Here is a 17,360-nt window from a genome sequence, read left to right as displayed (position 1 = left end):
AGACAAAAACAAAATTCAACAATATAACTTTGGACTGTATGTCATATTGTTATGCTTATCTTTACTATTTGAGTTTCTAAGTATATGTTTCTGTGCTTCCTTTATTATATGTTCCATATGGAAGATGTTTTCAGCATTTAAGGTAGTAAATGAGACATAAACACAGTATCCTCTAGGCACATGACATTGGGTTGGTTAATTAAGGAAGATACTTCAAACAGGCAGATTTTGAATCCAAAGGAAAGACTGATTTTGTAAAGAATATAAGCATGAAAAATAAAATTTAGATTATTTTACACTATTATTTTGTTTCTTCAGTTAACTAATAGTATTTTAAAGTAGTTGCAGATCTATGCTTTGAGTTTTCTAAGATCAACTGAAGTGATCCATATCGAGTAACTAATGTAAGAATTTTAATTTTGAGCCCTAGTGAATTCCAAGTTTTAAGCCCACATGTATGCCTATGTAACCAAAATGAACTATTGATCACTATAAAATATTATTTGTAACGTGACTGGCATTATGATTTTCCTTCCCCCATCTCAGGAAGACTAACATTCCCCTAAAGACTGAACTGGAAACTTAGAGATGAAAATGGTACACTTTTCCTCCTCTCCCTAATAGAAAAAAGATACATAAAGCAAAACAAAAATACAGGTATATTAAAAATACTATCTCAATTGAAATAAAAAAATAAATAAACTTCCACAATCCAAGACTTTTAAGAGTGGCTGCCAAATACTATTTTTTTCTAGACTGAGATTAGGTAAGAAGCTGAGAGCCAATACATGATTACTGAAAGTCAAACAGGATACAGATTTCTTCTAAACTTTCTCAGAAGGTATTTATAAGCACCATTTGACTAGAGCAATAAGACCCATGTACATGGATAGGGCACTGGGGTGATAGAAGAATGTTTCAACAGAGAACCAGTTTTTACTGTGGAATGGAGAGAAACCAAATTCTTAAGAGATAATTTCCCATCCCACAGTCACTCAGTGAGTATTACTAGAATTGAATTAAGATGAAATAAATGTATAATAAAACAAAAATATTCCATCTTTATTATAGTTCCATTAGAAGAGAGCTTGCTAATTTTAGACAGTGTAGTCCAAAAAATATAAACAATTATTTTCTGTCAGATAACAATGAGATAACAAATCAACAGGGCTTTTTAAAAATTATACAAACATGGCAAAAAGAATGTGAAAATAAAATACCTGTATTTGGGAAAGCATGAAATATAAACACTGTCACTCTTGGTTTTCTATACCAGGCGCATCCAATCTTTTGATTTCCCTGGGCCACACTGGAGTAAGAAGAATTGTCTTGGGCTACACTTTAAATACACTACCACTAATGACAGCTGATGAGCTAAAAATGAAATTTATGAATTTGTGTTGGGCCACATTCAAAGTTGTCCTGGGCCGCATATGGCCTGCAATCCATGGGTTGGACAAGCTTGCACACCATTCTGCCTATCAGTAGAAGTTTATTATTGCCACCACCACCAAGGTTTACTGATGGACATTATATGCCAGTTATTGCAATTTCTTTATTTCATAACAGTTGCTGTATAGATCAACAACTAAATTACAGTGTAAAGAAGAGGATTCACATATAGTTCTTCTTTTTCTTATTGAGAACAAATTCTTCCTCTGTTTGCAATGCTTAGTAAGGAAGTCAATGAGAGCCAGTAGTCAGTGGTTCCACACTGGCAGGAGCATACCAACATAGCTGTTGACCTGCAGCATTGGTACCTATCCCCGCCACTACATAATTTGACCCTTAAACAAATGCTATTTTGCGATAATAGGTAAAATATCAGTGCGACTTCAAATAACAACACTTGTACATGTTTTTATTCAACATTTTACATTATTCCACAAATATGTACAATTTCCATAATAAATTAAAAACAAATGAGTAAAGTAAGTCTGAGAGAAGTTCGTAGTCACTATATTACTCAATGACATTTTTCTGCCTTCATTTCTAAGAGTTCATCTGATCCAAAGCCTGATCATCTTCTTGACAGAAAAACTTGTTTTGACAGCACATTTGAAATGCCGAGTGTTTTGTTATGTCTAAGCAGCAGAGTGATGTTCGTTAGTAACAGAAACACTTTATAAAGAATCAGTTGCAATCAAGAAGTGTTGATGAACATTTGGACAATATGTACAAAACTCTGCAAAAATTCTTTAATATTTTTTTCCTCTAGTTCCTCACATTCTTTGCATCCAGATTCTGTTATATTCTGCAAAATATAAAGAAAGATTAAATTGGCAATTTATAATTAAATTAAATATACATTCATGGGAATGGGAATATCATATCATTTGAACCATATGGTGAGGTATTGAGATATGAAAACTTTAGCAAATAGCATACTAGGAAGAATTATGAGAAAAGAGAACTGGGAGATTTGATACATGTTTATTTTTCCAATAATGGGTTAAGGACATTGAGAAAAATAAGCTGTGTCTGTCAGACCATGGAGTTCCTGCTTTGAGCCCTTCAATGGTTTGCTATCATCTACTTCTAGCATAAAGACCATGCCTCCCTGCATAGCACACAAGCTCTTCATGAGCTGTTTCTTACCTATTTATCTCACATATACCCCGTGCCTCAATGTTATGCTCTAGGAACACTGAGTGAGCATCTGGCTTTCCTTGCCATGCACAGCCTACTATTAGATGCCTCTCTGCCTTTGTTTTTCTCTCTGTTACATTCTTTCCTATTTTAGCTGCTGCTAGTCACACTTAAGATTATTCAAGTACTCTTTTAGGGAGGCTTCTCTGAACCCCTGGGTTCCCAGGGCTGGACTCAATGTCCCATCTTTACATCTCAGAACCCTTATTTAGACCTCTCTCACAACATCTCCTGTATTCTATTCATATTATGAAGTTTTACTCTTTTTATACTATAATACTATTCTCTAAGCTCTCTACCAGAAGGGCAAAGCCAGTACGTTTGTTTCCCTAGCATTCAGCACAGGGCCTGATGCACTGTAATCACCCACTGGTTGAATTGAGCCATTTAGGTGAATACCACAAATTGTTGTAATTCAAACACAGTTTTATGGATAACTAGAATGTTCCAAATGTAGCAATTAAGAATAAGCTTTTTAGAGATCATCTGAACCATGAAGGCTGTGCCAGCAAAAATAAAAATTAGATTTTATGTCCATTAACTATTTGGAATTCAGCATCACTAACATTTATCAAGCACATCCTCTATGCCAAGCACTGTCATGTTTCATATAATGCTGTCCTATTTGATCCTGAAAATAATCATGTCAGATAGGAAGACAGAGGTATTGACTCATCTCAACTGACATAATCAACTGAAATTCTTCACATCCAGGTCTTCTGACTGCGCAGTCCTGCCCACGCATTCCAGCATGTATACCACACTCTGCCATGATCAGGGTGACTATCAACATTCACATTAAAGAGCTCATCATTTATTTCGCCATGAGTTATCTGTTGCATGGCTCACTCTTTCCACCAATAAGATGGAGATAACATCATAAGAGTATTATAAACCTTAATCAATTCATTTCATACATACATAAAGTATTTAATATATATGAGACACTGTTCTGGGAATTTGGATATAGTACTAATAAAAAACAAAAACACTTGTCCCTTTTAAGCTGACATTCTCATAGGGAAAAACAGACAATACCCATTACATAAAATATATCGTATTCCAGATATGGGACCTGCAGACAAGGGGACAGGGAGTGCTCAAATAGGGAAGGGATTTTGAGAAGGTGACACTGAAGCAAAGACATAAAGCAGCATTGTATTTTTAGAGAAAAGTCAAGGTGTCCACCCACACAAGTTCAGGGTCTTTGCACTTTCAGTTGTGTCTGCCTGAACATATGTCCCTAGATACCCTTAAGGCTCATTCCCTCACATCTTTGTCAAATGGCAGCTTATTAGTTCAGCCTACCCTAACTGGAGCCCCAGTCCCCCTACCCTACCTTCTTTTTCACCACTGGACTTCATAAATAACTAACTTATTACTCATTTGCTGAGTGGTTGGTTTCTTTCTGTTTCCTCCCTCTTTAACAGCAGGGATTATGGTTATTTTTTCACACTGTCTCCTGAGGGCTAAAAAGTATTTATGAAATGAACTAATTTGATTATGCTTCTTTGTTACAAAACTGCTTTCTCTCTACCTTGCTTTGGCCACTGGTGTTTTGCCATGAAAGTCATAATTCTTTGCACTTCAGGGCCTTTGCACAGCTGATGCCCCAGCCTATCATATGAGTACCTAGAATTTGCTCTCCTGGAACCCTCTACTGCTCAAGTTGCCTGGAATGTCCCAGATTATACTCAAATTATTAATATTTTCATTGTTATCCTTTTAAAGCATTTATCTTCTCATGAGATAACAGACTCTGCAGACAGACTGCTCAGGTAAGAATTGTGGCTCCTCATTTTACTAGCTGTATAAACTGGAGCAAGTGATCCAAGCTCTCAGTGCCACAATTTCTTCATCATTCAATTAGAAATAAAGATAACTATCTCACAGATTTGTCATGAGGATTAAATGAATTAACAATTTAAAGCTCAAAGAATAGTGTCTGCCACACTGTAATAACTCAATAAATGTGAGTTACTATTATTGATGTCAGACATTTGAGTATGTAATTAGATTAATGTCTATCCACTGCACCTGACAATAAACACCTTGAGGTCAGTGACCTGTCTGTCTGGTTTGCAACTATAATTCTAGCACTGAAGCACACTACCTGGCATGATTCTGTAAATGTTTGTCTACTGAATAAATCATTGAACAGTTTAGCATTGTGTGCATGCTGGAGTTGGTGCCACTTTTGGATGCCATTCCACTGGAAAAGGACTCCTTCTCCTAAGTGCCCCTTAGGAGGATCTGCTTGTCCATGAACAACTTCTCCAAATCAGGCCCAAAACATAAGATGCAACTCTGAGCAACTGTTGGAAAACTCACCCCATTAGAAGACAAGATGTTGTTTGCTAGGATGATAAGATTTTCTACTGTATCATGAATATCTGTATCTCCGGACTCATGTGAAATAACTTGCAACTCCAAGAGAAAGCACTTCATTGCTGTTACCTTGCAACTGGGCTAAAAATAAAAGTTATAAAGAACAATTAATTTTTTGTGATTATTAATTTTCATACTGATGTAATTTTGATTTTCAAAAAGTTTATCCAAATATTTTATAAAGATACACAATATCCTTAAGAAATTTTACATAGGAGGCAGTTTAATTTTTTTTCTTTTGGCTTTAAAATAAAAACCAAAACAAACCAATAAAACACAATCAAGAAGGATGGTAATATTGTACAGAACATGAAACTAGAAAATGTAGAAATATTAGCCAGTTTTTCTCACTGAGCACATTTCCCCTGTGGAAAGGGTAACAATACTGGCCTTAGACTCTGAAAATATCAATATAGACAGTGCATTTGTAAGAAGTTTTAGAATCAAATCATGTTGTTAACACTTTAAATAGTGGTAGCTGCTAATTATACTATTCTTTCAATTTCCAAAGTTCCAGAGGGAGAGAAGCAATTCCAAGAAATTTATTAGAAAAATCAAAGCAGGACTAATGTCCACTCACAGGCTGGCCAAATCAGAAAAGGCTCTTAGGTGCCACAAAAATATGTTTTCCACAACATTTACTTTAACAAGAACTTAAAGGAAACAAGGAATATCTAGGGATTTGACCATTATTTGACTTTGTGTTCTCAATACCTTGCACAGTGCCTGGGAGCCTGCAGGCACTCCACAAATGCTTACTGAATGGATGAAAAAATGAAAAAATACACCCATGTGCCCAGCACTGGTAATATTCCTTAACCCCGACAGTCACTGCTTAGGATTGAAAGACAAATACTGTCACCGTATCAGCAATAATAAAACTGAGCTTCAGAAATGTTTAGTAATTTCCAAGGTAACACAAGTAAAAAGTGGTGGAGTCAGTTTTAAAATCTAAAGTTCAGTCTAAGGTTGTGTCTATAACCCATGGGTTGCAAAGTTATCTTATTGCAAAAAAGCAATCTCAGGATGCTGAATTTGGTGGTTAATTGACTACTTTCCATTTTACAAAAAATGCAGAGAAAAACAATACATGCTGAAGTCAGAGGAGGGAGACAATTTCTTTGGGCAGCAGCATGACCCAATTGGTTGGTGAATATCTCTTTTTTCTAGTTTCTGGCTATGGTTTCTTTCCAATGCTTAGAAAGTCATCTATGTAAGAGAAGTTCCAATTGAAGAATAATGGAGAGGGACATAGAGTTTGTTTTCCCTGAGGTGAAGTTGGGGATTCATTTCTTGGTTTTAGTAACAATCCCGAAGGGAAGGACCACCACCAAAATGACAAATCCTACATGCCTTAGTAAATGTCAATGTATTAATGAAACCAGTTCAAAATCACTTTTCAATTCTAGTACGTTTCATGGGTTATGTTTCTTTTCTCACATAAAGAATAATTGGTCAGAATCTTTTTCTGACAAATGTAGAGAACCATGTAAAATGCAGAACATGGACGACTTTAAGCAATTTATGGAAAATATTGCAGATGGTGATACATTACAGCATTGGAATTAACTGATATGTTGGCTACTCTTAAATTGAATAAGTTAATCTGATTTTTGCATCTAATTGCATCACGATGCAACTGCATCACAAAAATGTATAATGTATCTTGTTTGACATTGAGGGAAAAGACTTTTTTAATATTTTGATTTGGCACCATTACAAAAATAGTGTTTATGTAGCTATCTGCCCCCAAGTCCCATCTCAACAATCACTAATAAAACTCATTGATCATATATTATAGAAACACACCAAAAGTTAGATTTTAAAACTACACATATTTTAGTTGTTACAAAAATATACCGTTAAAAACTTTGATAACGAGACAAATAGCAATTTTGAAAAAAGTATACTCACGTGAACATCACTTTCTGTATATAAAGTAGCATCAATATGCATAGACTGGAAGGAAACAAAATTAGACAATATTAAAAATTATGCCCTGCTTTAAATATTATGAGCACAACCTACTGAAAACATTAAATTGTTTTTAATTCATTTATTTATTTTGAGATAATTTAAAATTCATATGAAACTGTAAGAGTAAATACAGAGATATCTTGTGTACTCTTCAACAAGCTTCCCCCAGTGGTAATATCTTCTATAACCACAGTACAGAATTACAATCAGAAAATTGACATTCATACAATGCAGTCACCTTGTTCAGATTTCACAAGTTTTATGTGCCACAGCATGTGTGCATGCATATGTCTGAAGTTTTATTCAATTTTATCACTTGCATAGATTCACATCACCACCACCACAGTTAAGACACAAAATAGTTCCATCACCACAAGGATTATCCTGCTATTCTTTCATAACCAAAGTCACCTTTCTCCCTATACATACCTCATCATCACCCAGTCTCTCTAAATTCTGGCAAGCACTTCTCTGCTCTCCATTCCTATAATTTTGTCATTTCAAGAATGTTACGTAAAGGGACTCATATCGTATGTAACCTTCTGAAATTAGCTTTTAAAAGAATTGATAGACATTTTTATGAGTCATTTAGGTTTACAGAAAAACTAGCAGAAAGTACAAAGACTTATACACCCCTTTGTCCTCCACCCCAGTTTCCCTATTGTTAATATCTTGCATTAGTGTGGTATGTTTGTTATAATCGGTGAGTCACCATTATGATCTTAGCTATATAGAATATTAGGGCTCATTATTTGTGTTGTATGTTCTACAGGTTTTGACAAATGTATAATGCCACCCATCATCATATATTAACATTTTCACTGCTTTAAAAGTAGCCTGTGCTCTGCCTAGCCATTTCTCCCTCCCTCCGAACCCCTGGCAACCACTGATCTTTTATTGTCTCCATAGCTTTGCCTTTTTCAAAATGTCATAGTTGGGATCATATAGTGTGAAGCCTTTTCAGATTGGCATCCCCATCTTTCACTTAACAATATGGCTTTGAAGGTTTCTCCATTTATTTTCATGGCCTGATAGCTTATTTCTTTTTATCAATGGATAATATTCTGTTTTATAAATGTACCCCAGTTTCTTTATGAAGATTGACTTTTTTCACTCATCATAATACCCTGGAGATCCACCCACCTTGTGAGTATCACTAGTTTGTTCCTTTTTATTACTCTGTAGTATTCCCTGACATGATATGCCACAGTTTTTACAACTAAAGCATATTTGTTTCCAGTTTTTGGCAGTCATGAAAAAATCTCTATGAACATTCATGTACATATTTTTGTGTCCACATAAGTTTTCATTTATTGAGGATGAATGTCTAAGAGTACAATTGTTGGACTGTAAGGCAAATGCATGTTTTGTTTGTAGTTGTCTTTTTTAGTAATGTCTCTATTTGGTTTTAGCATCAGAGCAATACTGCCCTCCTAAAATCAACTGGAAAATGCTCCTTCCTCTTCTATTTTCTAGAAGAAACTGTACAATTGTTGTTAGTGCTTCTCTAAATATTTGATAGAATGTTTCAGTGTAACCAGCAGGCTTGGAGATCCCTTTTTTGGAGCTTGTGTATGATGAATTCAATGTATATACTGATTACAGGAGTGCTTGGATTGTCCATTTCATCTTTACATGTTTTGATAGTTTGTGGTTTCTGAAGAATTGGTCCATTTCCTCTAAGTTGTCAGATCTGTGAGCATAAAACTGTTCATAGTTTTTCTTATTATCCTTCTAATGACTGCAGATTCTGTAGTGACAGCCTCACATTTCATTCCTGAGATCTGTGTCTTCTCTCTTTTTATTTCTGTAAGTCTTATTAAAGATTAATTGTATTGATTTTCCAAATAATCAGTTTTATGTTTCATTACTTTTTTCTATTGTTTTCTTGATTTCAATTTCATTAATTTTGGCTCTTACATTTAAATATTTTCTTTGTTCTGCTTGTATTTAATTTGTTTTGCTCTACTTCTTCTAGTTTCTTGAAGTGGTAACATAGATTTTTGATTTGATAATTCTCCTTTTTTTCTCATGTATTCATTTGATTTTAAAAAATGTCCCTGTCAGTATTGCTTTAGCTGCATCGCATATACCTTGATATGCTGTATTTCATTTTTTTCATTGTATGTATTATGAATATCCTTTGAGATTTACTCTTTGACCCATGTATTATACAGAGGTATAGTATTTAATTTCCAAGCATTTGGAGATTTGCCCATTGTATTTAATTTCCTGATTTCTGGTTTGATTCCACTGTGGTTTGAGAACAAATTCTGCATGATTTAAGTTCTGAAAAAATTTTTAAAGTTTCTTTTATGACTCAGTATATATTCAGTCTTGATAAAAGAAAGTATATTCTGCTGTTGTTGGGTATAGTGGTCTATGTGTTAAATTAGATCCTGTTGGTTGGTTATGTTGTATTTTTATGCCCTTGCTGATTTTCTGTCTAGTACTTCCATTAGTTACAGAGGAGGAGGTGCTGAAATTCTCAAGAATAATTGTGGATTTGTCTGTTTCTCTTTTAGCCCTATTATTTTTTGCTTCACAAAGTTTGAGGCTTTGTTGTTTGATGTGTATACATTTAAGAACATTATGTTTTCCTCATGGATTTGTTTTTTATCATTATGTAGTGTCCCTCTGGATTCTAGTAACCTTATTTTCTGTGAAGTCTACTTTATTTGATGTTAATCTAGCCACTTCTGCTTTTTATAATTAATGTATGCATGTGTATCAGTCTAGAGCTGCTGTAATAAACTACCACAAGGTGGGTGGTTTAAAACAACAGAAATTTATTCATTTACAGTTCTGGAGACTGGAAGTCCAAAGTCAAGATGTTGGTAGGGCCATGTTCCTTCTGAGGGGTCTAGAGAAGAATCCTTTCTTGACTTTCCCAAGGTTCTGGTGGATCCTGGCAATCCCTGGCCTTCCTTGGCTTATAGGGGCATCACTCTGATCTCTTCCTCTATGTCTTCACATGGCTTTCTTCCCAGTGAGTTCCTCTGTGTCCTTTCCTTTTCCAATAAAGACACTAGTCACTGGATTTAGGGCCCACCCCACTCTAGTATGATCTCATCTTAATTTCATTAATTATATTTGCAAAGATATTATTTTGAAATAAGATCACATTTTAAGGTTCCAAGTGGATGTGAAATTTGGGGGGACACTATTCAACCCATTATAGTATGGTATATCTTTTTCTGTCTTTTAAAATTTCAACCAATGTATGTCATTGTACCAGAACTGAACTGCTTATAGATAGTATAGATGGGTGGTGTTTTGTTATCAACTCAGCCAATCTCTCTCTTTTACTTGGTGTATTCTCATACTCTCCTATGATACTAACCACAGGAATGCTGGATCTTTTGTCACTGTTCTCAAGATCAGTGATGCTTTTTCTTTTTTTTAAGTCAATTGTCTCTCTAGTATTCTGTTGTCAAATTAACTATCATTCCTCTGTTATTCATTCTGCTAATGAGCCTTTACAGTTTGCTTTATATTTCAGTTGTATTTTCAGTTCTATAATTTCTATATGGTTCCTTTCATATCTTCTATTTCTTTGTTAAGGCATTTAGTTTTTCATTTGCTTCAAGGGCATTTGTAACTGGTTTTTGAAGCACTTTATATAATGTCTGCTTTCAAATCCATGTCAGAGAATTCCAACATCTGATCCCCTTCAATTTTGTAGTCTGTTGACTATATTTTCTCATTCAAGTTGTAACTTTCCTATTTCTTGGTACAGTGGGTGATTTTCAATTGTATCTTGGCTTCATGTCTATTATGTTAGGACACTCTGGTCCTATTTAAATCTTCTATTTTAGCATGCAGTCAGCCTGTTTGGATTTAGCATGCAAGTTCTAACCTACTTTTTAATACTGTGAATCCAATGACAATTTAGTTTTCAGAACTTTGTGGTGCTATTTTTGTATGCTTGGTGCCATTGAGACTTCCACTGAAGCTGATATTACCTTCTATGGCAGGAAGCACTTCCTTAGGTCAGGCAATCTATTTTCTCAAGGTGGGAGAAGAGGGCCTTTAGTCCACAAACAACAACAGCTCTTCTCTGGGTCAAGCCATTCTCCCTGCAGGTGCCACCAAGATATCTGGCTTCTCCAGATACAGGAAGATAATACCTCACCTGTGCAGACTAGAACTCATCAGGCTGGGCCGCTTATAAATTAAGATTTAAAGATAATTAGATTATAAAACAGTAAGGAAAAGATTTCTTTTTGAGCTTTATAAGATCATAAATTTCTACAAAAATCTTATTGTTTCAAGTGTGGTTTCTTTAAGACAGATAGAAAAACACAGAGAGAAACAAACTTCATAGCAGTTCTACCAGGCATTATATGGAAAAATGAGTACTCACTTGAATAAGATCTTCAATTTTTTTCAAATCACTTATTACATTCACCCAGTTGGCTTCTGTTTTAGGGAGCCCTGCACTGAAACAGCTGAAAGAAAAACCATGAGCAAAGCATTTTGAAGGAGCCTATTCATCTTGATGAATACTATAAGCAAAAGAGCAATCAATAATTTTTTTATTCTGACCAGTGAAAAAAATCAGTGTTATCCTTGCCTCTGTGCATTCAACAGCCTTGTAGCTGAACATAAACATTGAGCATATAGTACAACTTTGACATTTTATGATAACTTGAGGCTTCACCAACCTGATTAGAGAAAAGCCTAATTGTAGGCATACTTTATAAATAAACTGGCTCAATTTATCACAGTGTAATAGAAACAGTGCCAGATGTGTGGCAAGGCTCAGTAAATGATTTTGAATGAATTACTAGTTTCCTTTACATAGAGATTTACTGAGACTTTGAAGGCTAATAAATAGGTAAAATTCTTAAAATAAGTAATAATTATTTTCATGTAATGATTTTGACAGTAAATGTTTTTTTACAAAACATTAAACACTCCCCTTTCATGTTGCTCATGCTCTTACTATGCTTGCAGCAGCTTTCTCCATAAACATTACAGACTTCATCCCAGTGTAGGCTGAATGACCATATACTTATTCACTTTCATAAACTTCATAAAAATTAAAATTTAATATCCAGACAAAATACACTTATACTGACCAAGTAACATTGGAATGATTCTTACAGCTTGAGGAAAAATAATCCCTCACTTCCTGATGGATCTTACACAGAAGCATGATAGTCAACACTAATCTGTCTTATGATGAAGAATTACCTGCACAAATCTATGGTTCCCAATACCATGAAGGCATTAGTAGAGTAAAACTGAACTGAGAGTCAGATTATATAACTATAGGTTAGGTGCTTTGGGCCAACTGGGTATATTAGCTGCATCTAAGAGAGAAGAAAAAAGTTAATAGTCATGGAAACATATGAATTTTATTAGAAGGAAACAACAAAAGGCTTAAATAAAGAAAGAAATGTTTTCAACTGAACTAGGATAAGGATCAAGGGATAGGAGAAGTCAGTGTCAGGGACAGATAAGAAGTAACATAAGCAAATTCGAAATATCTACTTTTAATTGCCGTGAAAAATATGTAGTCTATCAATAAGTCGTACATTTCCAAGCTCCGTTAAATATCAAAAGGCCCAATTTATTTGAGGGCTATAATGCTCATTTGTACTATTACCACAATGTAGAAAAACGCTCAGTTAGGTGTTTACCCAACCTCCTCTGAATCTCTATAGTCTGCCTTCTATCCCCCAGATACTGAGTACCTAGAGATATAAGCAAACTGAACATAAACTAACTTAATGGAAAAGATATCCGAGGACAGTCATCATGACCATGAACATAATATTATTTATGCCTAAAGATAAAATTACCCCAAAATGAAGACATGAATGCCAGCTTCAGTTAGAAAATGACTGTTTAGAAGTAAACACAAGTAGCACTGGATGGAAATACTTCTCAAATGTGGTTTCTGAAAAATATAATCATAGACAAATGGTTACATTTTTTAGTTAAAAAGTGAGGTTTAAAATAACATGTCAACATATTTTTAGGTCTAAAGATGTAATTTTTTCATATTTTCATAATTAATGCTCCTTATCAAAAAATAATAAAACTATAATTTATATTTTTTTTGCTTTCTCTCCTACCTCCAACTCTGTCTCTTATGCACAAAATTTCTTAACAGATATTTCTGCAGATGCATGTCAGAGATAATTTAACAAAGTTGACATATTTGTTAATTTACATACATACAAATGTCACCACTTAATGTTTTTATATTATCTTTGACCTCCTCCTCATCCTTCTCTCTGTTTTAGCAGGCCAAAATAATTTATAAAGCACAGGTTAATAACATGCATTAATAACAGAGATGCACTAGTTATATTAACTTCACGTAAAATATTGATAAAATGAATTATATCAATATTATTTGGTGAAAAATTGGATAAAATGGAACCAACTACAGATACTATATTCCATCTCGAGAGTGACTATCTAATAATTTTTCTTGGTGATTTAGGAAAATCATTTATCCTAGAACTTACCAGAGTTTTGATACTTTCACCTGCCTCTTTTATGTTGTCAAAGTTTTATAGTTTCAGAAAGTAGTGTTAACTACCACTTTAACCACTGATTGTTCATGCTTCCTTCTGTTTACACTGAAAAGATGAATGATAACCATACCCTGCCCTCTAAGACTACACAATTTAGTATGTACAAAGACATTTAGAGAACACAAAAGAGTGGGATAAGTGAAATAACACATTTATAATGACAAGAAGAGCCTTAAGATGGTCAATAGAGTTTTAAAAAACCTATTTAATTTATTTTCAAAATAAGAACAATCCAAATGTGAACATACATCTATGACATCCCAAGATCTTTAGAGAATAACCATGTAACTTATTGCAAAGACTCTGAGATTCAAACGACCTTTTAGGGAAATTCCATATGCTATTTTCATCTTTTTTTTTTTTTCTTACCGAAATTCTCATTACTCAAAGCCACGGTAAATCCTTAAGTATTGAAGAAGAGTTGGCTATGGCAGGGGGTTTCCAGCAGCCATCCATCCACGGTGCTTCCTACAATACAATCTAGGGTAAAGTATGATCCATTAAAAACACAAGTGGACTAGTGAGAAAAAGAAAGGGAGGGAATTAATACTTATTGAACACCTACCTTTTAATAAGCACTCTATTAGTTACTTAACAGATGCATCACCTTTAATCTTTACAATAATCCTATGAAAGAAGATTAGTAGCATTTGGGTAAGCTGCTCTAGGTCCACAGCAAGTACATGACAGCCAGCATTTGAGACCAGGTCTGTCTAATTACAAAGCCTTTGCAAAACTTTTCTATTATGTCCCTGAATTGAAAAATTCCAGAGTCATACTAGTAAAAAGAAAAAACAAATACTTAGATTTATAGAAGTACTGATTGTTAATTAGTTTACAACAGCAGTAGTCATTTCTACAGTCACTGAATATGTATCTTCAGTCTTTTAAATAAACCACTGTTAATCATTTGAGAATTTTGTAACCAAGAAAATTTTATTTTTCTCACTCAAATCAAGTGAAGAATGTGAAGATTAAACATTCCTAAATTCAACTCTATGTCATTAAAAGCAGTTTATAACCAAAATATACAAAAACACAAACAACTATTTTCTGCCCTTTAAAATAGTATATATGTGGTGACCTCTTCCACAAAAAATCAAAATCTTCCACAACCCATGACACAAATATTCACTGAATTAAGTTCTATAAACTCAAATAATTAAATTATTATACTTTTCAGATGTTTCTGAAATGTAAAAATGGCTGCTTTAAAATATATTATGTATAACTCACAGAAAGAAAAAGCTAACACTTATTTAAGTATTAAGCAAGATATAAAGGTGTATCCAGTAGAAACACCTTTTTGTCCACAAGAACGTATCAAATCTAATCTTCCTGTTACACATGATCTAAATCACTCATTGATTGGTTTATTTAAAGCAAACCTTCCTTATCACTCTCATTTTATAATTATTCCCTTTGTCTATATTATCTCAGTGCTTCAAATTTTTTATAGAACTTTACAGTTATCTTCATCATTTCATCCAAAGTCTCTTACATTCCCTACCTCCCTTTTAGTTGTGGTATCCTCAAATCCACATTTTTCAAACAGCAATAATATTGACTTGGGATTGAGCAATGCCGTGGGTGATATAATTTTTAATTAGGCCTTACTAAGCTACTTTTGTAAACAATTTCATTCCTGGCCTCTTATAGCAGTGAGGCTTTACAATATCACAATGGATTTTCACTACCCTGCTCAACTACATCCTGCTGGCATAAGTAAAAGAAAACTAAGTGTTTAGCCAGAATACTCCACAATAGAGTGTGATTGCCAAACATGAAGGAATGCAATAGAAAATGTCCTCAAAGGTATGTAACCAAATTATGATATTGGAAGCCAGTGTAGATGAAAAGAAGTATTGGCTGGGCGCGGTGGCTCATGACTGTAATCCCAGCACTTTGGGAAGCCGAAGCAGGCGGATCGCCTAACGTCTGGAGTTCAAGATCAGCCTGACCAGCATGGAGAAACCCCATTTCTACTAAAAAAATATGAAACTAGCCAGGTGTGATGGTGCATTCCTGTAGTCCCAGCTACTCGGGAGGCTGAGGCCAGAGAATTGCTTGAACCCAGGAAGCGGAGGTTGTGGTGAGGCAAGATCATGCTATTGCACTACAGCCTGGGCGACAAAAGTGAAACTCCATCTCAAAAAAAAAAAAAAAAAAAAAAAAAAAAAGGAAGTATTTTATAGCTCTGCTTGCTGCCTGAATCCATTTTCTGCTGCTAGAAGAGAACACCACAGACTTAATTTATAAGGGACACAAGCTCATTTGGCTCACAGTTCTGCAGGATGGGAAGTACATGAGCATGGCACTGACATCTGCTAAAGGTCATCCTGTGGCGGAAGGGTACAAGGTGAAAGCAAGCACACAAGACAGAGAAGAAACTGAGCCAAAATTACCCTTTAATAAGGAGCCCACTCATGCAATAACAAACTGACTCCCTCCGTAACTGCATTAATCCATTTGTGAGGGCCCTGTCTAGTGAAAGTGCCTAAAGAGGTACCTAATTACCTGTTAAAGATCCCACTTCTTAACACTGTCACAATCACAATTAAATGTCAACACGAGTTTTGGTGGAGGCATTCAAACCATAGCATTCTGCCCCTACCCTCCCCTCTCTGCTACATTCACGCCCTTCATACAACGCAAAGTATATTCATTCCATCTTACTAGGCTCAAAATCACTCCAGTATTAATTCTAAAGTTAATGCTGTTAGTTAATACTTATCTTTATCTAGTTAATCTAGTCATCTAGCTAATACTTATCTAAATCAAATATGGGTGAGATTTCATCCTGAAGGCAAATGTTCTGTAACCACGAGCCTGTGAAATTAAAATAAGTTATCTGCTTCCAAAATACAACGTGCGAAGGTATAGAATAGACATTCCCATTCTAAAATAGGGAAATAAGCAAGAAAAGAGGGATAACTCATCTGAAATAAGTCCAAAACCCAACAAGGAGAACAATATTAAATCTTAAAGTTGGAGAATAATTTCCTTTCACTTCATACTCTGCATCCTGGGCACCGAGCGGGGGTTGGACGCCTAAAGCCTCAGGCAGGTCAGATCCCACGGCTTTCCTAGGCTCAGCCTGTGCTTCAGTTGTCATGGGTTGGAGTCTCATGCCTGAAACTTTTCCAGACTACAACTCTACATTGTTAACCATAGTTCTGGTATTTTGGTGGCAACCCCATTTTCTTGGCTCCACGAGGCACTGCCCTGTCGGGGGTTCTCTGTGGTGGTTCTGCCCCTGTGCAAAGTCTCTGTCTGTGTCCCAAAGAAGTCAGCATCATCTTTTGAAGTCAAAGTGGAGGAAGCCATGCCCCCTGAGTTCTTGTATTCTGTGAGAGTGCAGACTTAACACCACATGAATTTCACCAAGGCTTAACACCTGTATCTCATGAAGCAGTGGGTCAAGCTGTAGCTGGGGCCACTTAAGCCATAGTTGGAGTGGCCGAAGAGTGTTGCACCAGAAAGTAGGGAGCCAAGTCCCAAGGCAGCCCTGGGCAGTAAGCCCACGGAGAGCAACCAGGTGGGGCCTGGCACTGGAAACCATTCTGCCATCCTAGAACTCTGGGCCTGTGAAATAAAAGAGACTAAATCCCAGCCCTGTCCTCAAGGAGCTCACAGGGTAGGAACTGTTTGGAATCTTGTGACTAGGTCTCACTGCAGGGTGACTGGTGACTCACGGCAGCACTGAAATCGCAGCAGGATGGTACTGCCCAGGGAAAGTACATCGTGAGGTGAGCAAGTTCACACAGCCAGGCATCTCTGTAGTGTTCATTC

The 17,360-nt window shown here is 35.4% G+C and overlaps 1 protein-coding gene across 3 annotated transcripts in view; it reads right to left on the bottom strand.

The window, feature by feature from the left end:
• Window positions 1–1,019: 1,019 nt before the first annotated feature.
• The window catches only part of IL15 (interleukin 15), a 97,962-nt gene continuing 81,621 nt past the window's right edge, over window positions 1,020–17,360 (bottom strand). For 2 of the 3 annotated variants that reach the window (XM_025385767.1, XM_025385768.1), the window contains exons 3-8: window positions 13,938–14,048; window positions 12,825–12,922; window positions 11,381–11,465; window positions 6,952–6,996; window positions 4,981–5,118; window positions 1,020–2,254 (exon numbers count right to left, since the gene is read on the bottom strand). In XM_025385767.1, the coding sequence (XP_025241552.1) occupies window positions 2,144–2,254; window positions 4,981–5,118; window positions 6,952–6,996; window positions 11,381–11,465; window positions 12,825–12,922; window positions 13,938–13,949 (489 nt within the window). In that variant the 5' untranslated portion in view covers window positions 13,950–14,048 and the 3' untranslated portion in view covers window positions 1,020–2,143. Of the gene's footprint in view, window positions 2,255–4,980; window positions 5,119–6,951; window positions 6,997–11,380; window positions 11,466–12,213; window positions 12,333–12,824; window positions 12,923–13,937; window positions 14,268–17,360 lie in introns of those variants that run through there. The other variant, XM_025385769.1, reaches the window with a different exon arrangement.

The sequence above is a fragment of the Theropithecus gelada genome, chromosome 5 (genome assembly GCF_003255815.1).
Source record: "Theropithecus gelada isolate Dixy chromosome 5, Tgel_1.0, whole genome shotgun sequence".
Classification (NCBI taxonomy): Eukaryota; Metazoa; Chordata; class Mammalia; order Primates; family Cercopithecidae; genus Theropithecus; species Theropithecus gelada.
This window is presented reverse-complemented; position numbering and strand designations above follow the sequence as displayed.